At 38.5% G+C, this 23,081-nt stretch overlaps 2 protein-coding genes across 9 annotated transcripts in view; one reads left to right on the plus strand and one right to left on the minus strand.

Annotated features, from left to right (window-relative positions):
* Positions 1–1,046: 1,046 nt before the first annotated feature.
* LOC127411774 (deubiquitinase DESI2) lies at positions 1,047–11,868 on the plus strand. 3 transcript variants are annotated; one of them, XM_051647520.1, is made up of 6 exons: positions 1,047–1,580; positions 2,025–2,082; positions 9,183–9,255; positions 9,806–9,899; positions 10,034–10,175; positions 10,620–11,868. In XM_051647520.1, the coding sequence occupies exons 2-6, from the start codon at positions 2,056–2,058 to the stop codon at positions 10,860–10,862; spliced, it is 579 nt and encodes a 192-aa protein (XP_051503480.1). In that variant the 5' UTR covers positions 1,047–1,580; positions 2,025–2,055; the 3' UTR covers positions 10,863–11,868. The 3 variants fall into 3 exon arrangements, with proteins under 3 accessions (XP_051503480.1, XP_051503481.1, XP_051503479.1); XM_051647521.1 differs by having other exon boundaries at positions 2,025–2,070; XM_051647519.1 differs by lacking the exon at positions 2,025–2,082.
* Positions 11,869–20,302: 8,434 nt separating this feature from the next.
* Positions 20,303–23,081, minus strand: part of LOC127412325 (dynactin subunit 1-like) — a 52,239-nt gene continuing 49,460 nt past the window's right edge. For 2 of the 6 annotated variants that reach the window (XM_051648580.1, XM_051648577.1), the window contains 2 exons: positions 21,875–21,964; positions 20,303–21,773 (listed from right to left, as the gene is read on the minus strand). In XM_051648580.1, coding sequence (XP_051504540.1) covers positions 21,636–21,773; positions 21,875–21,964 — 228 coding nt within the window. In that variant the 3' untranslated portion in view covers positions 20,303–21,635. The remainder of the gene's footprint in view (positions 21,774–21,874; positions 21,965–23,081) is intronic. The other 4 variants (XM_051648579.1, XM_051648578.1, XM_051648583.1 and 1 more) reach the window with 3 other exon arrangements.

Raw genomic sequence — 23,081 nt, forward strand, 5'->3', positions numbered from 1 at the left:
TGTGAAGTTCACCCAAATTCTTGAATTGATTTTGCTTGACAATCATAAGGCTGCGGTTCTCTCAGTTGGTTGTGCATCTTTTTCTTCCACACTTTTCCTTCCACTCAACTTTCTGTTAACATGCTTGGATACAGCACTCTGTGAACAGCCAGCTTCTTTGGCAATGAATGTTTGTGGCTTACTCTCCTTGTGAAGGGTGTCAATGATTGTCTTCTGGACAACTGTCAGATCAGCAGTCTTCCCCATGATTGTGTAGCCTAGTGAACCAAACTGAGAGACCATTTTGAAGGCTCAGGAAACATTTGCAGGTGTTTTGAGTTGATTAGCTGATTGGCATGTCATCATATTCTAATTTTTTGAGATAGTGAATTGGTGGGTTTTTGTTAAATGTGAGCCAAAATCATCACAATTAAAAGAACCAAAGACTTAAACTACTTCAGTCTGTGTGCACTGAATTTATTTAATACACAAGTTTCACAATTTGAGTTGAATTACTGAAATAAATGAACTTTTCCACGACATTCAAATTTATTGAGATGCACCTGTATGTGGATAGTAAGTTGCATGTATGACATTTATCGAATTGATGGATAAGTGTTTATGCATTTGTGAATCATTTTGATACTATATTCATCCCATAATATGGGCTCCAAAATTTTTGGAAATTCTAATGATCCATGCTATCCCAGCATGATTTTAATAATGTTCTAAAAAGCATCTTGTGTGCTTCAATGTAAACATGAAAATGTAACATTTTCTACAAAGGAGTTAGCATGTGTCAATGTCAAAAAATTTATTTTGGATTAGTGACTTAGAAAGGTTTCAAATTAGATTTCGAATCCCAGATTTTAAATGTGGACTCAGACTTTTAAATGGCATTGTACATATTTAAAAAGCTGTGCATATTTATCGTAACCACTGTTTGCATTAATTCCACGAACTCAAAGCACATATCATATGTACTAATATAAAGATAAACTGTGTAGCCAGTGGATGTTGTTTGTGTTCTATAAAAGCATTTGAGTGACAGTATTACATTGCTGTGAGGTTGGGCATCATCATCAGGCACGCGCACTCAGCTCACCAGCACACAAAACGGGGAAGGCTGCTCTTATCTCGGGTGCTAAAACGTCATTCTTTCACTGACAAACATCTGCTTTCATTTCCCTTCAAGTTCAAGGTCTCTTCGTCGTCTGAATGGCTGAGTCTTCAAGGATATTCTTATTTTATCCTTGTCTATCGTTCATTTTTCTCTCCGCTGGTCATGAAGCTAAACGGTAGTTAGCATAGCAGCGTCGCTACTCCTTGTAACTGGACAACAAAAAAGTGGCCTAAAAAAATTAATAAATGAAAAAAACTTTCAGGATCAGCTCTTAGATGTCTCTAAACCGTTATAAGCCAGCAAAGGTCAAGAGGACGAAGCAACGGTGCTTTGAAGGGAACGAGAAGTACGTGTGGTGAGAAGTGAAAAGGCGAGAGGAGGAGAGCAGCAGCTGGTCGGCAGCTAAAGTGAAAGAAAACACGTCACGGACATCCCTGTGATGGCAAACGAGCCGGTTATTCTGAACGTCTATGATATGGTATGTCATTTTAATCAATGATCCTCAAATATATAGTCGTTCGCTCCGGTGTGTAGTATTGTCTTTAGTTTGACCAGAGCCGTTGACTGTGGATCAAAATATGGTAAGACAAGAATTTCGGGCAGCACAGAAATCAATCAAGTCAAAATGCGATTCTGAAAGACTTAAGCTCCATTAGTACATGCAATGGAAAGGAGATACAGAAACGTGTACAATGTGGACACTTTGAGTTTAAATGGATTTGGCACCTTATCAGATAGGGTCCGGTCTTTATGTCCTTTCATTAACAATATCACAGTCTCTAAATTCGCAGTAACAGATCATCGAGTTTGTTAGCAGAATAACATTATGCACTGCAATCTGACAGTCTAGTTCAGTGTCATCAACTAAGAGCTGCGACCCAGTTAATTCAACTGTCATTTGACTCCACCTGTGTGATCTTAGACAGCTGTGAAGTGATGGTGAACGTCTTCAGATGCTCTCTAAAGAGGTACAAAATCAGGCCAGTATGCATCTTAATAATATAATTATATATATATATATATATATCACAATTAAATTAGACTGTTGGGCTATAGACGAACAATATGAGTGGGTGGGTGAAAGATTAAAGCAAATAACTGGAAAAATTGACAGTAGCTTCCAAGTGTCATTTATCACAGAGTAACGTGAACAGTCTCCACTTAAAGATTTAGTTTGTCTCATGTGTCTCAGTGACCCCTAGAAACAGGGTCACAGAAATACTGTATGCTTTTCTTAGGCCTCTTCGCTCAGAGTACTATGTTGGGCTTCTGTACTATTTTAGGCCTTTCTCTCTCATAGAGTTTAAAGGAATAATTCACCCAAAAATAAAAATTTGGATGTATTCACACTTGGCAGGTTTGGTTCGATTAAAACGAACTCTGGTGTGATTGCTCTGTTAGTGCGGTTCATTTGAACAAGTGTGAACGCTGCCATCCGAACCTTGGTGTGCATCAAACAAGCGGACCGAGACCCCCTGAATAGTGGGACTCGGTCCGCTTCCAAATGAACTCTGGTGCGGTTTGATTGATATATGAACGCAACATGGACCAAAGACATTTAAATGGACCAAAAACAGGAAGTAATTTGCCTTTAATACTGACCTCAAGCATACCTAGTTGCCCATTACAGTTCGGTACAGGCATCGGAACCGCCGTCAGCAGTCCTTGCAGCATATATTCGTTTGTGTGTGCAACGGAGGAATTCCTGGTGCTGTTTTGACTCCTTTACACATTTTATTAGCTCTTCGTTTGATCTCAGCTGGTAAAAATACCACCACATATATATACATAAATCCAATGAGCGCATTTCGCCCAGCAGCCAGCATTGTTTTGGATGTTCGGCAAGTTCCGTCGCAAAATATACGTCATAAAAGCTGTCCAATCAGGTTGTGACTTTTTCCTGATGTCTTTTGTTTTGTATCTTTAGGTTCGGTGTTAAAAATGCCAGTGTGAACACTAAGCGAACCAGGACTAAATGTATCATTTTCTTTTTTGGTCTGGACCAAGAGAACCGAACTACAAGTGTGAACACACCATAATGTCGCACCGAGTTGTGACTCTGGTCTGTCAAGTTTGAAAAAGGATAAAAAACAACATAAAACCAAGTAGAAGTAATCGAAATGACTATTGCACTGTATTCCAAGTCTTCTGAATCATTATGATCACTTTGAGCAATGAACAGAACTAAATTTAAATCATTATATGCTCTCAAATCGATTAATTAATAAAGCGCTTAAATCAAATATGGTGGCTCATGACCAGACAAGCATCATGACAAAGTGATTGTAACGCTTTGGAACACTTGGATTTGCCTGTTTCGATTTGGCTACTTTTACTGTGGTTTTGTGGTGGAGTTTTTTGTCCTTTTTTGTGCTTGACACAACGGAGTCACTGAAAACTTCACCTATTGTGTTTCACGGAAGAAATAAGACCTAGGGAAAAATAAATAATGACAGAATTGTCCTTTTGAGGTGAACTATTCCTGTAAAACTAGATTTTTTTGAAGACTAGATTAAAGGAATAATTTACCCACAAACAAAAATTCTCTCATTTACTCGCCCTCATGCCACCCCAGATGTGTATGACTTTCTTTCTTCTGCTGAACACAAGATTTTTGGAAGAATATTTCAGCTCTGTAGGTCCATACAATGCAAGTGAATGGTAATCAGGCTTCAGAAACTCCAAAAAGCACATAAAGTCAGCATAAAAGTAATCCATATGACTTCAATGGTTTAATCCATGTCTTCTGAAGTGATCCAATCGGTTTTGGTGAGAAGAGACCAAAATATATCTCCTTTTTCACTAAAAATCTTAGTTTGTGATCAGCAGAAGAAAGTACACATCTGGGATGGCATGAGGGTGAGTAAATGATGAGAGAATTTGCATTTTTGGGTGAACTATCCCTTTAAGAGTAGATTATTTGAGCCACTTTTTTAAAAGAAAAGTAATAAATCTTAAATTTGAGTAAGAATTGCAGTAAAAGTTGTATGGCCATGGTTAAACCAAGAACACAAATGGGTGAGAGATCACCAGCCCAATACAGCTACCATATCTGAAAGTGGAAATCAGAACTTTGTCACTAGTAATCAGTCTTTAACAGACAAGTCCAGTGTGTAATTTTGAATCTTGTTAAGTGTCATTTGTCCATGATATCTATGGACACATATGGCTTCAGATATTTGTTTTCTTAAAAGACATTGATGTCGTAAGCCCATGTTCTAGCATAACAATGAGGCTTTTATTTGTCATATTGAAACGAGGAGGCCCCCAGCTGTTCCCATAGGAAATTATCAGTGGCGGATCTCCCACTTAGTTCATGCCTGAGCTTATTTTATTGTCTAATCACGGCTCTATTGGCATGAGAATATTCTTGCAGAAAATCACTCTGTTGCTGAGGTGTTAGAGCCCAGAGAAACTAATCCCTAGTTCTGTGATGAAGGATATGTCTAATAAGCTTTGATGTAATTGAGGGCAAAGGGATAAGTATATTATTTCACAACCCTGAAGGAGGAGGGTTGGATAACTGTCACCCGTTTACACACATTTGTAATGATTATTTAGGGATTTATGAACATAAAGCAAAACAAAATATATTTCAACATAACAGAAGGTAATTACACAACTTCACTGTAATCACTGTACCACAATTCTTAATTTGTGATATGGAGCAGTTTGAGTTGAAAAAATTGTGAATGGGTCCATTTTGTCTGCTTTTAGGTGTAGGTAAGAATGTACTACAAATGTATTTATTTTTGTGCAATGCACTGAAACTATGCCACAGAGTGTTATCTTGCCTCTAGAAACCTGCTGGCTTGCCGACATTGTGTTTTTGGTGACACGTTATCAATTGAGGGCAGCTGTCACAGACTTGCTCTAACAACAGACTGGTTAAAAACCCTCTTATGCAATTAAGAAAGTGCCACCTTTTTTGTCCTTTGGGTCATTTTTGAGCACTAAAAACTATTAACTATTTCAGTCACCTTTGGCATTTGATAACATCTCAACTTCTAAATTCTTGTAGAAAAGTATTGAAATTTTATGCCTATTTGACAAATGGGCCCACATTGCACATCCACTTTATCAAATCTATTTCCACTAATGTTAAGCTATTTATTGCAGTGTTACAGGGGTTTAGGAAGGTGCCATCTAATGTTTTAGGAGAAACAAAAAATCCAATAGGCCTTTTACCCATTTTAAAAATGTCTTGTTCAGCCAACTATCAAGTCGCAATACGAGAACTTTCATTTTGTCATCCTTTCAATCTTATCTATGGTTTTAAATTACTTTTTAAATGAAGTTAACTGCAATCTTTGCCTCTTAAGAAAAGTATGTCTTACAAGGCAAGTACATAATTGTTTGACATAGACTACCAATAGACCTAAACCCTTAACACACAAACCTCAATAACAGTGACAATCAACAAATCTCATTAAGTTAAAAGATGAGCTCCTAACATCACCACACACAACTGACTAACAGTGGCAACTAAAAACAACAATAACAGCATAAATAAAGCCAGCAAACAGAAAAAAATAAACCTATAACCGCATCATTTATTCATGTTGCAGTGCATGCTGGGAACTCGCAAGTCAGCAACATTGTTAAATACACTGCCTGGCCAAAAAAAAGTTGCCATTTGGATTTAAATAAGCGGTTACTTAAGAGCCTATGATTGGATCATTATTGTAGTGATTAATATGTTTCAGCTGGCAACAATTATTTTAACCCTCCCTAACTGATGCAGTGTGTAGCTTCTCATTTCTTAAACAACCATGTCAGAAGAAGTATCCCATGGTCATGGAAAAGATGTTATTGTGTTTCAGAAGGGGCAAATTATTGGCCTGCATCAAGCAAAGAAAACAACTAAGAATATTGCTGAAATCACTGGAATTGGGTTAAGAACTGTCCAACGCATTATTAAAACCTGGAACGATAGTGGTGAACCGTCAGCTCGACCGATGAGCAGTAATTCAAACCAGCCCATCTGGCACCATCAATCATGCCACAGTCTAAATCACTGAGATCACATTTTTTTCCCCATTCTGATGGTTGATGTGAACATTAACTGAAGCTCCTGACCCGTATCTGCATGATTTTATGCACTGCACTGCTGCCACACAATTGGCTGATTAGATAATTGCATGGATGATTGTTGGTGCCAGATGGGCTGGTTTGAGTATTTCTGTAACTGCTGATCTCCTGGGATTTTCACACACAACAGTCTCTAGAGTTTACTCAGAATGGTGCAAAAAAACGTCCAGTGAGTGGCAGTTCTGCAGATGGAAATGCCTTGTTGATGAGAAAGGTCAACAGAGAATGGCCAGACTGGTTCCAATTGACAAAGTCTGCGGTAACTCAGATAACCGCTCTGTACAATTGTGGTGTGAAGAATATCATCTCAGAATGCTATACTGAGATGTGGGTTGGTGCTGTTTTGGCACTGTTGGCGGCACGAGGGGGACCTGCACAATATTAGGCAGGTGGTTTTAATGTTGTGGCTGATCGGTGTGTGTGTGTGTGTGTGTGTGTGTGTGTGTGTGTATGTGTATATATATATATATATATATATATATATATATATATATATATATATATATATATATATATATATATATATAATTAACATTTTTATAGGAAGAATGTTGGACTGTTAGTTAAAGGAATAGTTCACCTAAAAATGAAAATTCTCTCATCATTTACTCACCCTCATGCCATCCCAGATGTGTATGACTTTCTCTCTTCTGCTAAAGACAAATGATGACTATTTAGAAAAAATATCTCTGCTCTGCGGATGAGAGACATGTCAATATTTAAGTCCTTGGTTTTATAACTATAAATCTCCACTTTCACTTTCAGATGTGAAAGTTAAACTAAACAGACGCCACATATGACTTACAGATGTGAGAGTGAAAGTGGAGATTTATAGTAAAAAAAAAAAAAAAAAAAAAAAAAAGACAAATATTTATCTGTTTCTCACCCACACCTATCATATCGCTTCCAAATATATGGATTTAACTACTGGAGTTGTATGGATTACTTTTATGCTGCCTTTATGTGCTTTTTGGAGCTTCAAAGTTCTGGCCACCATTCACTTGCATTGTATACTACCTACAGAGCTGAAATATTCTTCTAAAATTCTTCATTTGTGTTCTGCAGAAGAAAGAAAGTCATACACATCTGGGATGGCATGAGGGTGAGGAAATTATGAGAGAATTTTTATTTTTGTGTGAACTATCCCTTTTAGTAATTATTTTAAACAAAAGGGGTGTAACAGTTCGATTTTCTGATATAGATCAGTTATGTTGTCACTGTGATTTGTCAACTAGCAAACATCACGAGTGTTCAACATCACATACACAAGAGATGTGTTCAAAAACAAGAGCGATCTAGCCAAAATTAGCACTAAAAGTCCTTCAGTGACAAGTCATAAAAATTTGTTCACCCCTTAGCGTTTTGCGCTGAAGTAGATCACTAAAAAGCATTTGCGTAAAGACGTCTCAATGTCGTCACTGCAGGAAAAACTGTTATTTTTTTTCCTGTAAATACTGTTTTTGACAGATTCGCGCCATGCTGAGTAACTCTCAAGTGAGATTGCAAGCGCACATGTTTGACACATGTACTGTGTATGAATGTGCGGGCAGACTGACTAACATCAGCCATACTCAGATGTTGTTATTATTATTATTACTTATTTATTTGTAATATACTCTTGCAGTTGAATTTCCTCTCTAATGCGATTCAGCAATGTAGAGAACTAGAATTAATCCTGTAATAATAATAGTGGACGCCTCATAGTTCACACAGATTTGATAGGGTGCTGATACTCTAATGATGATATCATAACACGGGCCGCAGTGCCACGTGTTGAGTAGCGCAGGGCTAGGGGCTAAATCTAAGAAAATGTAAATTATTTTTACATTTAAGTGCAAATTTGATTCACACAAAAAAAAAAAAAAACGATTTAAATCTGCATAACATCCAGAAAGTCTGAAGGTGAAGGGCCAAAACTGGTTCTTCCAGTACGGGTCAAAATTGACCAGTTAAGACAATAGAAGGAACAATTTGTTTTAAATTGACCTTTCTCTTAAACTATTATATACAAAAAGAGGTTTCTTATTTTATTTTGTTTGTTTTGACAAAGTCACAACGTTAGGTTCTAGTACCAAAAACCATGCAAAATTTATAACGCATTCTTTACCTGTCCTGGGTCAAAAATGATCCTAAGACAATAAAAGTGTTAATCAGATACATTGGGGTGTGACCACAAAGGTTTTCGAATCTGTACATATTCAAACATACCTATTTGTTCATTTTGAATAGCCTTTGCTCTGAATCAGCATTTTGTAACCCTTGCCCAGCAATTCATATTGTCTAATTGATTACTAATAGTTACGTGGTAGACACGGCCATTTGCAATTTAAACTGAAACATTCATAATTCATTTTAGGCCCAGTTTCTTTAAAAATGTTTATAGCTGGCTTATGATGTCTCACTTCAAATGGAAACGTTAGATGTCTTTTTGATATTGTTTAGTCTTTATATGTGAGAGCGTGAACAAAAGAATCCGAGCCTACAGAATTCTGCAGAAAGTTCTGCAGATTTCCACAGAATTTGAACACCAGTCATTCAAAATGTTCTATACATTCCTGCCGTGCATTTAAAAAAAATAATAATAATGCTTTGGCTAATTTTGCTTTCAAGTGCTTATAAGAATATCGTACTCTCAGAATCCACAGAATCCCACACATTTTTGTCAATAATCAGCACAGAAAATGTAAAGTAAGCCTACAGACTCCACTTGGATTCCAAGTAAGAATTAAATATGACAGGTGATTATGCTTGAAATGACTATAATCCATTTCTAGATAACTAGAGTCCATATTTATGAACCGTTCATTATAAGGAATGAGAATTTGAGTAAACAAAGACCCATTATTAAACATAATATATGATTTAACCACTGTTCATGACCATGTCATTAAACAACAATTCAATATCAAAACAGTAGGATGACTCAGTTGTCCTTGAAACACTTTTACCACTTTACTGTTTGTGACTCACATGTTTTATTGCCTTATAGTACTGGATCAATGAGTTCACTACCTCTCTGGGAATTGGAGTCTTTCACTCAGGAATTGAGATCTATGGCAGAGGTAATGCTTGTGCTATGACTCAGCCACAGAAATGAAGTTACTCGGTAATCATGAATTTAACTTGCATGACTGCAACAAAGAAAGGGAGGTTGTCTGAACATATGACTAATCCTCACATCATAGATGTCTTGTTGATGCAACAGGAAAATACCTTGAAATTGTTTGCCATTTACTGCCCTCAAAGGTTTCCACAGTTTAGAATAAGTAGAGGAGGCTTTAATTGGCAAATCTGTAATGTTTGCATTCTTGAATTTCATCTGTGTGAACCTAAACACACCCAGATCAATAGAGACGAATCAAAGCACAGCCAAGGTATGTTAGTAACTGAATACAATTTTCAGATAGATAGGCAGCTGAGCTACAGGTCAGACAGATAACAGTCTGACCTGTAGCATATTTTTACAGCAGAAATCTTTGTTTCAGTATGTATGTGCTCATAAATGTTTTAATTGACACCATGTACAGAACATACATTCTTAAGATACAGCTGCTTGAGATTTAAAGTCTGATGAAAGTATCCCAATGCTTAACATTTTCCAATTTATTGCAGAGTTTGCCTACGGAGGACACCCTTATCCTTTTTCAGGTATATTTGAGATAACACCTGGTGATGCCACAGAACTCGGAGAGACGTTCAAATTTAAGTGAGTCTTAGAATAGAAATCACAGTACTGATCTGACTCAAAGGTCATGTCAGTAAAAACCACTTCCCCTTTTTTAGCTCACTCGGTCTCTCTCTTACACACACACCCTCTTTCCTTTTTACCTGCCCTATCAGAGAAGCCATTGTTTTGGGGAGTACAGACTTCACGGAAGAGGATGTGGAGAGAATTGTGGAGGAAATGGGAAAGGAATATAAGGGTAATGCCTACCACCTTATGCACAAGAACTGCAATCATTTTTCCTCGGCATTATCAGAGGTAAGTTAAAGGAACTATAATCTATTAAAGGAAAATTTCATCCAAAACTGAAAATTCTGCCATTTTTTTTTTTTTCCAACCTGTTCTCCTAGAATCATGTTACTATACCATCATTTTTGCAAAATTATTTTAGCGTGGCTCTTTGTACGTATGGCGACAGTTTCCTGGTTGAATAAACACTAGTGGCGCTACAACAACAATTACTTATTCCCTTTCACACAAATCACAAGTAAAATGGCAGATATTTTTATGATGCTTTCCTGTTTTGTTTTGTTTTTTGTTTTTTTCTGTGTTTCACAGAAAAAAAATAACGTTTTGGAACTACATGAGGGTGGGTAAATTATGACAGAATTTTCATTTTTGGGGTGAACATACCTTCTTGGAAAGACCCACGTTGCCACAAAGAGCCAAAATCTCATGTTATATCTCTGATGTCTGTGCCAGATCCTCTGTGGTCGAGAGATCCCACGCTGGGTGAACCGGCTGGCCTACTTCAGCTCTTGTGTGCCCTTTCTGCAGAGCTGTCTGCCAAAGGAGTGGTTGACACCAGCAGCACTGCAGTCCAGTGTTAGTCAGGAGCTCCAGGGAGAGCTGGAGGAGGCAGAGGATGCTGCAGCCTCTGCCTCAACGCCTTCCTGTGCCGTGGCACCTTTACCCAGACCAACCCGACACCAACCGCGCCGATGAACACTGCTGCCTTGAGTGACAGGCCATCTCTGTTTAGAGCTGGACCACAGCTCCTGCTGCCAATAGACCCCCCACCCCTTTTCCTGACAGACTAGCAATTCACCAGCGGAATAGATGAGCCCCACCCTCTGTGTTAACTGATTTATTTAAGTATGCTCAAGTGACCATTATGGGCCTGAAAACAATCAAACTCGTTTACTGTAAAACCTTACGTGTTTGGAATTATTCTTTTTTTGGGCCTTTTATGTTTTTTTTTATGTTTTAAAAACTCAGGACGTGAATACATTTTGAACAATGCTCTGTTTATTCACCTTTTTTATTTTTTTTTTATGCTATTTTTAGGGGTCGTTCACAGCGAACGCATTTTAGTGTCGGTCTTTACTGTTTTTATTTTTTTCTGTTTTTTTATATGTAAACGTGCGTCGGACGGACACCATTGACCTTTGCACCAAGTCTCACTGTTTTTTTTCAGTGTCTTGCATTTATAAGATGATGTGTCAATTTAGAACTTACCTAACGCACCTCGAGACACCTGCATTCTGTTCAGTTCTTTGCATGAAGTTTAGTTTTTTTAGTGCAAGAACCTGTTTGGTCTGAACGGCCCCTTACGCTGGAGTTGCTCGATGGCCTTTTTCCCCTTATTCCTACAGAAAGCGCCTAGTCAGTGAATATGAGACATTTTTTAAGGAGAACATTTGTTTACAGATTTCTTGTGTTACAATCTGTATGATTGTGTTGTGTGTGCTGATTACAAAAGCCAAATCTCCACACTTTTGTAATGACACACATCCCACTCTATGGTGACTGTGCCTGAAGATTTTTATCGTTATGTGCTAAAGAGAGCTCTGCACTCCGTCTCTACCTGTTTGGTCTGCTATGAGTGGCAGACTTCTTATCCTACGAAACCTTCCTCAGATGTTTTACACCTTTTTAGTTTTTAGAGTCTTCTATGTATTTGAGACAACATTTGTATTCCATTTTATGATTATTAAAGAAAATATACAACTTTCTGTCCTCAAATCAAAAGTTAATCCTGGAAAACTTAATGGAACTCTACCAATGTGTTTAGTATAAATCTCTTATGTACAGGCATTTCATCAGTATTCTAGACAGTAGAGCTGAAGGGTATTGCATAACACAGGTATTTGGATTGTGGGGGTGTAGGGGAGATTGAACATGCCCCGTGTCCAAATATGCATACTACCCTTGTAAATAGTATGGCAAAAACTGAATGATTCAAAGTGCTGAATTCATATTCAAAGCAAAAGCAGTCCTACTCAAAGTGCTGAATTTAAAAAACAACAGTAGAAATCCATGAGTCGGGCAGCTCTTTACAACTGTAAGTGATAGAAAATTGTTCCTTCTAATGAAATTGTACTTGAGTTGTTATTAGGTCATATATTTGGGTCACATGACAATGCCCATGTTCACGGATGAAGTACATACTACGCACCTGCATACCTAAAGACAAAATGAATTAACAGCTGATGATAAGTGTGTTCTTCATCAAATACTGTACATACTCTGAAAGTACACAAATGCGGATGCAGTTTGAGTCTTCACACTTAGTCTCAAACTCATCAAATTAACAATAATACATTAGAAATCAACAGTATTTGCAATGTTAAATAGATGTAAACTGGTGAGTTTCAAATCAGTTTGACCAGTTTGCCTGAACTCATGCATTGTTTTTGGGGTGAGATTGAACATGGTCTTTGTGGCATTGAATAGTGGACTTGAGCCAAAAAAAACTATGTAAAATACAAGCAACAATCTAGATTAACAAAATATTATTGGTTTCCCATTGAGAGTTTGTTTCCAATTTTCCTCATCACAAGCCATTTAGAGCCAAGTTAAGATCCCAGACATCGTCTCCATGGTCTCTGTATTCAAATTGTCTGTATCCTGTGTGTTACTCCTCACACAGCAGGGGAAGGCCTTCAAAATTTCTCTGACTCCATTTTTGTTTTTTTGTAATTAACATTTTTTTATTAAACCATACCATAACAATGAAATGCAAAACACAAACACACACACACACACACACACACACACACACACACACACACACACACACATATATATATATATATATATATATATATATATATATATATATATATATATATATATAAAATCAACATTTAAATCCCACAACCCCGCCCCCCAAAAAACAACCCTGTGGACAAAAATAAGTAAATATATAGAAATAAAAATCAAACAGACACACATATATATACATATATTAAAAAAAAAAAAAAATTTTTATATATATATATATATATATATATATATACACATACATACATATATATATATATATATATATATATATATATACACATACATACATATATACACACACATAATAATCATACTAACTATATTACACTACTCTCTCCACACCCCACCTGAGAGCCCTCCAAAAACTCCAAATACCTGCCCCATTTCCGTATAAACATATCCAAGCCACTCCGTCTTCCTGAGGACACCTCCTCATAAGCTGCCACCCTCCCCACCTCCGTGCACCACTCCGGATATGGGGGCGCACCAGCTGACCTCCTACCCCTCAAAATAACCTGCCTGGCGATCGTCACACAGGTCAGAACCCAGTATGGCCATCCCCCACATCGATGACCACCCCATTGCCCAGAACACAAAGTCTGGGGCAAAACGAAACCCGAGTGCCAACAACGTCACACGCAAAATTCTGAACCTTCGACCAGAATTTCTGGATCTCGACACACCACCAAAAAACATGGGCCGTGTCTCCATCCTCCGACTGGCATCTCCAGCAGGTGGGTGTGTCTTTAAGACCAAGCCTATACAGTCTAGAGGGGGTCCAATAAAATCTATGCAAAATTTTGAATTGTATAAGACGCACCCTTGCATCTCTAGATGCAGACTTAACATTTTTAAGAATCTTAGCCCACACTCCTTCTTCCAATACCAAGTTGAAATCTTTCTCCCAAACTCTCTTGAGAGAAGTTAAGGCACCGTCCCCCAGACTCTGAATTAACAGGGAGTAATACACTGATGCCTCATGACCTTTTCCAAAAGCCGCAATCACCTCTCCCAAAGCATCTACCTCCTTAGTGGGGTGTGTGCTACTCCCAAAAATAGTACAAAGCAGGTGGCGCAGTTGTAAATACCTATAAAACTGAGGTCTGGGGATCCCAAAATGTTGGACCAAGTTTTCAAACGATCTCAACACTCCACTTTCATATAGGTCACCGAGTGTAGCAACCCCCCTCACAATCCACTCTGGCCAGCAGAAAGGGGACTTGCCAATACACAATCTTGGGTTCTGCCATATGCTCGAGGCAACGTAAATAAATGTCCAATTTAAACAATCTGGACACTTTAGTCCATACCGAGTGTAAATGCGAAATAACGGGGTGTAACTTAACTTTTCCGATTAGTTTGATAGAGATGCTTTGTAATGGTGAAATAGGGGCAAGAACTGCCTGTTCAATAACAAACCAGGGAGGGGCTCTCTCAGGTGGGAGTGACCAGTGAGCCAAATGTCTGAGACTGAATGCATAGTAATAAAACAAAATCTTGTGTAGGCCTAGCCCTCCTTTGTCTATCGGCCTATGTAACTTATTAAAATACATTCCGGGACGTTTACCATTCCAAATGAAGGACTTCGCTATGCTATCAAATTGCTTGAAATAAGAGAGGGGGACATCTACAGGGAGAGATTGTAGCAGGTAGTTAAATTTTGGAATACAATTCATTTTAATAACATTAACCTTCCCAATCATCGATAAATGTAAAGCCCACCTTTTTATTAAAGGGTCAAAATTAACTCTAACTAAATCACACAAATTTGCTGGGAATAAAATCCCCAAATACTTAATGCCCTGTTTGGGCCACTGGAAGACTCTCGGCTGGAAAGCCGTTACTGCACAGTACGCTGTCAGAGCCAAAGCTTTGGATTTAGACCAACTGACTTTGTATCCTGAGAACTTGGAAAAGGAATTAATAATTCTGTGGAGGCAAGGCATAGATCTAGTGGGGTCAGATACAAATAATAAAATATCATCTGCGTAAAGCAGAAGCTTATGCGCCACACCTCCCGCAATCACCCCTGGAAAATCATCCTCCTTTCTTATCGCGGCTGCTAATGGTTCCAGGGCAAGACAGAACAATAATGGGGAAAGAGGGCAACCCTGCCGAGTGCCTCTATCCAGAGTAAAATAATCTGAAATTAATCCATTTGTTTGTACAGGCCACACCCACAGAGGACACTGAGGACCAGTTGGTCTCCATATAAATATTGATTTCAGTCTTTAACATTTGTTGGAAATCAGGATTTTGCAAGAGGGATACATTAAGGCGCCAACTATATGATTTCTTTTTCTCTATATGTGGCAACACCTCTAAACTCACCAGGGTGTGATCTGAGACTAAAATGTTTCCAATTGAGCAATCAACAACAGATGAAATGAGGGATTTGGGTATAAAAAAAAAAATCTATTCTAGAATAAATCTTATGGACTTATGAAAAAAATGTATAGTCTCTACCAGATGGGTTCAAAAGTCTTCAAATATTTGTAAGACCAAGATTTTTACACATCCTGTGAAGCGTCAATGTTGCTCTAGGGGGCTTACACACTTTTGCTTCACTATGATCAAGGATTGAGTCCATCAATAGATTACTGACATAATAAAATTATATCATGAGTGGTGCCAGCGGCTTGCAGCATCCCTTCAAGATCTATAAAAAAGCCCTGATCATCAGCGTTAGGTGCGTAAATATTAGCCAAAATCAGACTTTGCCCCTGAATTTCTGCTAAAACAATAATGACTCTTCCTATTTTATCATTAAACTGTTTGAGACATTTGAATTGTAAATGTTTATTTACCAATATAATGACTCCCTTGCTCTTACTTGAGCCAACACTAAAGAAAACATGTCCACCCCGTATATTCCCAAATTTTTCAGCTTCCTGTGGGGAAAGATGCATTTCTTGAAGAAACACTATATCATTTTTCTTACATTTAAGAAAAGAAGTAACCTTCCTTCTTTTTATGGGGTGCCCCAACCCATTCACATTCCATGTGGAGAGAGATAGTACACTTATATTAACATTTGACATTTTGATATAATAGAAAAAATTAATTGTGTGCCAAAGACAAAATTATGAAGACCACATTTCAACATTAATGCAACAATAAAACCCTGAACTTCCCCCCGAACAAAACAAACAGAAAAAAGAAAAACGTGTTTATTAACCCCACGCACGAAAGCGCCAACCGGCGTCCATCCCTTTAAACTCAAAGAGTTCATGTACGTCTACGAGAGCCCCCGTGACAACTTTGCCATCGGATTGCTCAATTTTGCCTCACAAATTTGTAAGGCAAAATTACATAACATCAAATATTTTGTAAAACAAACCCCAGCCAATAGGCAGAATAAACACAAAGAACTTGTAGACTCATTCACAGAACTGTCTCAAAGGTGTGTTCCTTCACAAAACAAATTCCAGCCGATATAAAGCCGTTCAGTTTCCTCGGTCAGACAAATGAATCTTCAGTGAGCCAGCTGATGAGTGCAGCAGATGACATAATCATTCCAATGTCCCACGAAAATTCTCCACAAATCATACTCCAGCCAGCAGGAGGCATAAGCACAAGGAACTGACAGATTCATCCATAACTGTCCCGAAGTAATGTTATTTAACAAAACAAGCTCCAACCACTAGGTGGGACCAGCACAACAGGAAACGGAACACGCATCCCGGTTCCTCGGATGGTCAACAGTCAATTCACTCGGAGGCCTCATAAAAGTATATCCCATGATTTACACAGTCCGCAAACTTTATAAAAGACATCTTTTGTGTGAGCATGTCGATTTGTTGCGGTTATCTGTAGTGTCTATTCTCAATCTGCCCGGGAACTTCACTGTAAAAGTGATCTTCCGTCAATGCAAAAGTTTCTTTAAGGAAAAGTGTTAATCCACAAAATAAAACAAACTCCAGCCGCTCGGTGGAGCCAATGCAAAAAGAAACAAAAATGGCGCCCAGCTTCCTCCAAAACCCAGAGCATGTACAGTGAGTCAATCCACTCACAAGAAAAACACCCAATGGTTACTCACCCATTGTTTCAATAAAAGACATTGCCTGATTGGGACATGTAAATACTTTGCTGCCATCCTTGGTGTTTATTCTCAGTCTGGCTGGAAACATCAGAGCAAAAGTGATCTTCCAGTGATGTAAGAGTCTCTTGCATTCCTTAAACCGATCGCGTTTCTCTCTTGTCGAGTTCGCAAAGTCCGGGAACAAGAAAATATTGTAATTCTTCCAAGAAAGATTTCCTTCGCTCCTCGCCTGGCGCAACACGAAATCTTTATCGGATGATCTCAAAAATTTGGCCAGAATCGATCGGGACCTTTCTCCCTCAGCAGATCTGTGAGCTGGGACTCTGTGAGCTTGCTCAATTTCCAGCTTGTGGCCTGTTATGTCGAGGAATTTCACCATATCTCTGCCCTCTTCATGCACAGGAATTCCAACAATTCGAATGTTATTCCTGCGGCTTCTATTCTCAAGATCTTCAAGCTTTTCAAGAACGCATTCCAAATCAACTTTGGTCGCAGGCGGATTAGCGGCTAATTCCCTCTCTGATGCCTCCAAATAATCAATTCGTTTTTCAACATCTGTCACTCTTGTGACTAGCTCAGAGAATTTTTTTTTCCATCCCCGTAATCGATCGATGTATTACAGCGAGATCCTCCAAGTCCGCAAGTACCTTCGTCAACATCACCAACATGTTGGACAGTTGACGCTGGATTTGTTCTCCCACCGCGCCATCCAAATCGAGTCCCCGTTCCACAGGCCTGTCTGGGCTTTCATCTTGAACCCGTGTCTTTTAATGTCTCCAGAGCCTGAGGATTTTTAATTCTTTGCCATGTTTACCTCAAACAGTAAATGTGTAACTGGGTGTATCGAATTTCACCGGATTATATCTTGAAAATAATTTAAACAATTAGCAAAGTATGCAGAGCTGTCTCTCACATGTCTGCCCTTTCTCTGGCGTCATGTCACTGACTCCATTTGTAAGAAAGATTGAGAGGAATGGGTCTACAAGGGGGCCAAGATACAAGAGCAGATCAGCAACAAGTTCTAGGTAGTATACGTAGGAGCTTAGAGACCATGCATTTAGTAGTGTTTTAAGGACAAATGGCAAGTAAAGAATACTGTAATTATTCAAGATGGCAGCCTGCATACCCAAAATCTTGTTTCTGTTAATTACAGGTACTGGGTTTTTTTTGTACACCATAAGGCTCTAAAAGAATCTAAAAAGAAATACACTAGCAGGGGTAGTGGAAATAGAAGAGCTATGGAGAATAAGAGATAGTATCCTTGGAAAGCCAGAAAAAGTATTGCAAATGGAGCTGCCCACACAGCCAGTGAAATCATGGTTGACTGCATGAGTTTCATGCAACAGGCGTTATACTGCTGGCAAGTTACCAAGAGATATCACTCCTGAGCAATGCAGACCATGAACACGATGTTGGAAATGATACCAAAGTAAAATATTTGCTCAGTAGCAGGAGGATCCGCTGATGAAATGTTGAAGATGTCAAATGCAAGCAGACTGATGAGGTAGACTGGAGCAGCCTTGTCATTCTTCGCCTGCATTCCCATGAGGTATATAGAAAAGCCGATGCCAGGAAGCCCAACAGCAATAGTGATCCATCTCATGATATCTGGGATTTTACCTACACTACTGGTGTCATTGCTGTTGAGAGCTCTGTTGTTATCATCCAATAATTTTGTGGTATCCTTATAACGCAGAATCATTGAGTCAATAAAGCCAATCTGCCATGAATTTAAAAAAGACAATCTCTCAGAAAGTTGTAGCTGTTAAGGTGATTCATATAACTGCACTTGGCATGAAGTCAGATAATGTCAAGTAGACCATGATCTTCCAGTTCCAATAGAGTAATGCAGAGCTGTGTGCCTTTCTACTATGGTAAACAAAACTCTTTTGTAAGAAGACCAACAAAAAGAGTGCACATTTATTCAAAATAGTTTGAGCTATCACCAGTTTTATGGCTCTTCAGCAAACTGTTCCCATAAGGTCATTCATTGCTGGCTATGAACTCAATGCAAATACTTTCCATTTCAGTTTCATCTGTGCAAGTGCTTTCCAGATGCACCTTTGGACCTCTGAGGAGTGTCGATGGTAGTGGCTTTGTACTTGAACTGTGTACTTAGGCACATAAGATGTTTCACAAAAACGTTTGTTTTAAGATGGTTATTTTATATCTTCTCCTTTAGTGTTTCAATACGAAATATAAATTTAAGATTTTTATATTTCTATTGCAAATTGAATAAAAGGAAAACAAGGAGTTCCGCATCAGATGGTATGGCCCCTACAGAACGGATCTCAACATCAATAGCTGCGTTTCCACTATCAGGCCAAATGAAGGCTTGCTAGTGAGTGCCAGGGCCAGTTGTGTTCCCACTGTCACTTCTGGGGCTTCATCGTTCATCCTCGGGGCCAACGGCCAAGCACCCTATTACCCTTGGGCCAAAGAAGGCTAACTGGGGATTGAGGTGTGGTCAGTGTCAAAGGTGGAGGTTCGCTGAGTCAGATCAGAGGTTTCGAAATACTCATTACCCAATTTTTCACATTTAGCTATAAGCTTATCTCAGCAGACCAACGGAGACAGGAGAATCATCAGTACTGGCCAGTAGGCAAAATTGGGTCTCTTCTGAATATTTGGGCTGATAAAAATGTGCAACGTCGGATTTACGGTGTCTGGCGAAATGAAGATGTGATTAAGTATATTGTCGCCGAACTTGCCAAGTTGAGTATCCAGCACACAACGAGCGCAGGTTCGGGAAAATTTAAAACATTTGCTGTCACAGTAAAAATCTTTGTTCATTTCGCTAGTCTCCAGAGTCTGATACCTCACCTTGAGTTTCCTTCTTGCTTGTGAAATGGGTGGGGGGTGAAGTTGGCACTAGGGCAGCATATTAAGGGTGCTGGATCGATTTTGGTCTGCGGCTTGAGGTCCGGGGCTATTGGCCCCGGCTGACCAGTTGATAGCCCTGGCTCGCACTAGCCCGATGGTGGAAAAGCAGCTATTGAATCAGTCTGGGATTACATGAAGGGACAAAAGCAATTGCGACAGCCTTGATATGTAAAACTGTGGCAGGTTCTTCAAGATGCTTGGAACAACCTACCTGCCAACAGACTTGAAAAACTGTGTGCAAGTGTACCTAAGAGAATTGGTGTAGTTTTAAATGCAAAGGTTGGTCACACCAAATATTGATTTCGTTTTATGTTTACTGCACTTTGAATGAAGTCAATTGACAAATGAAAATTATTCATGCCATTATTTTTTAAAACGTTACTTTACAAAATGTTTCTGTGCCTTTTACACAGGACTGTCTTTCTGAATCACAATAAACAGCAACTAACCAATTCAAACAATGTACATTATTTTTTTAATAGTATAATTATTTATTATTTATTTTTTAAATGAATTATTTGAGTCACATTATGTGTAATATGCCAACACATTCAACAATACTGTAGGCAACAGTACACATTTTATACAGTTAATAGATTACAATAGACAACAGTAACAAAGCATACCATTGCAAACTTGAGTCCACTTTGAATACTGACAGTCCTTTGAGCAAATATTCAACAGGTAAAAGGTTTTTAAATATCATCTCATAATGTCCTCCTCTCCCTGTCTATCCCCTTAACTTACAGCAACATTGGCTTGATGTTTGTTTCTTCTCCCTTGCTTGGCACTAAATCTGAACCTTCAGCCAGAAAGGACATTTGTATTTTCTTTACTGCAAGTAAACAAAAGCACATTGGCATTGCACATTCAAGCATCACATTCAAGCACACTGAGCTGTTAAATCCTTGATTGATTATATATGAACAGTGAATAAGAGAATAAGTTTTCTTTACAGTCTTTCTGATACCCAGGTAACTATTTTGCACTGTTTGAGTGTAGGAAGAATGATGTGCCAAGATGTCCCTTATGATGTTTTGAAGAGGGAAATGTACCAGTCTTAAATCAAATCATTAAATTTATGCACAATCGCAAATTATTGAAGAAATTTATTAAGGATTTACCTCCCTTGGCCTCCCCTTTCAAAATGTTCTGAATATACCCCTGTATATGAAATGATAGAATCAAAGGTTTGGTAGCGGCCTTTATATCTGAAATACCTGATTAATAAGTAGTCAATTATAGACACATACAGTTTGAATTCTAATCCAGCAAGCTAAACATGGATCAATGGACATTCAAAGGGAAGAAAGGGACTGAATAGATAAAGGTAGAAAGCAGCAGAGGTCATGCAGAATCATCCACTTCATGCCATGTTCTTTAGCATATCTCATGTTTCAAATTTGTTGCCTTTTTTTAATAGTTTTTCAAAATGTTGGTGTGCTCGATATAATCATACCAAAAGGTTACCAGGTGTCTGAATCTGCAGCTTTCATTAACTGATGACATTGTGTGTCCTTTACCCAATAAAGTGTGTTGTTCCTTGTCTGAAACATTATTAAAAAAAAAACTGTCACAGATAAATTCTCCATTACTCATAAATTATTCATTGTTCGAAGGTACGGATAAAGCCAGGACCTTTTATTGGAACACTACTTATCTGAACTGATCAGTTTAGACTGAGCCTGTTGTTTCAATTATTGTCTTATTTGGGATGGAATTGGAATGAGCAGGTTTTGTTTTTGGAAAGAGGCGACAGGGGCTAGTATCATGAAAAGCAGATTTTAAGCCTGGAGGAGGCAATGAATTCTCTGGAGCTGAGGCTGTGAGAGTACCAGGCGATGCACCTGTTCCTGCCCTCGGGGACAAGGCATCATCACACGCCCGACAAACACAGCATCTCTTTTCTTCTCTTCCTTTGCCTGAGAGCAGAAAGAGACAGAACGAGAGATGCTCAACAGATCTAGAACTCAAAAAAGTATGTATAGAGTCAGTTTTGAAAAGATTTTAATATTTGTTGTACCTTCACAAATGAAGTGCAGGGAAAAGTGGCAAAGTCAGATGAGACTTGTGCACCAGGCCTATGAGTCACTACATGTTCAGCTACCTCATCCTTAAAAGAAAGAGAGAAAATTTCTTAAAGGTATAGTTCACCCCAAAATGAAAATCGTCTCACCATTTACTCACCCTAATGCCATCCCAGATGTACTGTATATGACTTAGCAGACCACATTTGAAGAAAAATAGAAAGATATCTCCCCTCAGTAGGTCCATATAATGTAAGTTCATTTAACCACTGGAGTCTGGATGAAGTTAATGCTGACTGTCTGTTACCATCCACTTCTATTATAAGGACCTACTGAGCTGAGATATTTTTCTATTTTTCTTCAAATGTGTTCTGCTGAAGAAAGGAAGTCTGGGATGGCATGAGGGTAAGTAAATGATGAGAGAATTTTCATTTTTGGGTGAACTATCCCTTTAAAAGAAATAATTCACCCAAAACTTTGAAAAATTCTGTCACCATTTACTCACCCTCATGTCGTTCTATACCTGTATTTTGTTACTGTTTCCACTGAACACAAAATGTATTTTTAAGGAATCTTAACATACACTCACTGGGCACTTTATTAGAAACACCTGTACACCTACTTATTCATGTGATTATCTAATCAGCCAATCATGTGGCAACAGTGCAATGTATAAAATCATGCAGATAAGGGTCAGGAGATTCAGTTAATTTTCACATCAACCATCAGAATGGGGGAAAAAATGTGATCTCAGTGATTTCAACCGTGGCATGATTGTTTGTGCCAGATGGGCTGGTTTGAGTATTTCTGTAACTGCTGATCTCCTGGGATTTTCACACACAACAGTCTCTAGAGTTTACTCAAGAATGGTGCCAAAAACAAAAAACAACCAGGGAGTAGCAGTTCTGTGGACAAAAATGCCTTGTTGATGAGAGAGGTCAACGGAGAATGGCCAGACTGGTTCGAGCTAACAGAGAGACTACGGTAACTCAGAATGCACAACATGTTGAACCTTGAGGCGGATGGGCTACAACAGCAGAAAACCGTGTCGGGCACTTTATTCATGTTCCTAATAAAGTGCTCAGTGAATGTACAATTTTTCTAAGGGTTGTAAAGCTCTAAAAATGAAAAGAATAAAACACAATAAAAGTACCATAAAAATAGTCCATACATAGCCCCAACAACATTACTTAACCAATGGAA

This window comes from Myxocyprinus asiaticus, chromosome 21, assembly GCF_019703515.2.
Source record: "Myxocyprinus asiaticus isolate MX2 ecotype Aquarium Trade chromosome 21, UBuf_Myxa_2, whole genome shotgun sequence".
NCBI classification, from domain to species: domain Eukaryota; kingdom Metazoa; phylum Chordata; class Actinopteri; order Cypriniformes; family Catostomidae; genus Myxocyprinus; species Myxocyprinus asiaticus.

Bases quoted from the DNA above. Each gene is read 5' to 3' on its own strand.
- LOC127411774 (XM_051647519.1), top strand. From the start codon at position 1,542: ATGGCAAACGAGCCGGTTATTCTGAACGTCTATGATATG. The intron at 9,900-10,033 runs GTGAGTCTTAGA...CTGCCCTATCAG, and splicing joins GGAGAGACGTTCAAATTTAA to AGAAGCCATTGTTTTGGGGA. The intron at 10,176-10,619 runs GTAAGTTAAAGG...TGTCTGTGCCAG, and splicing joins TTTCCTCGGCATTATCAGAG to ATCCTCTGTGGTCGAGAGAT.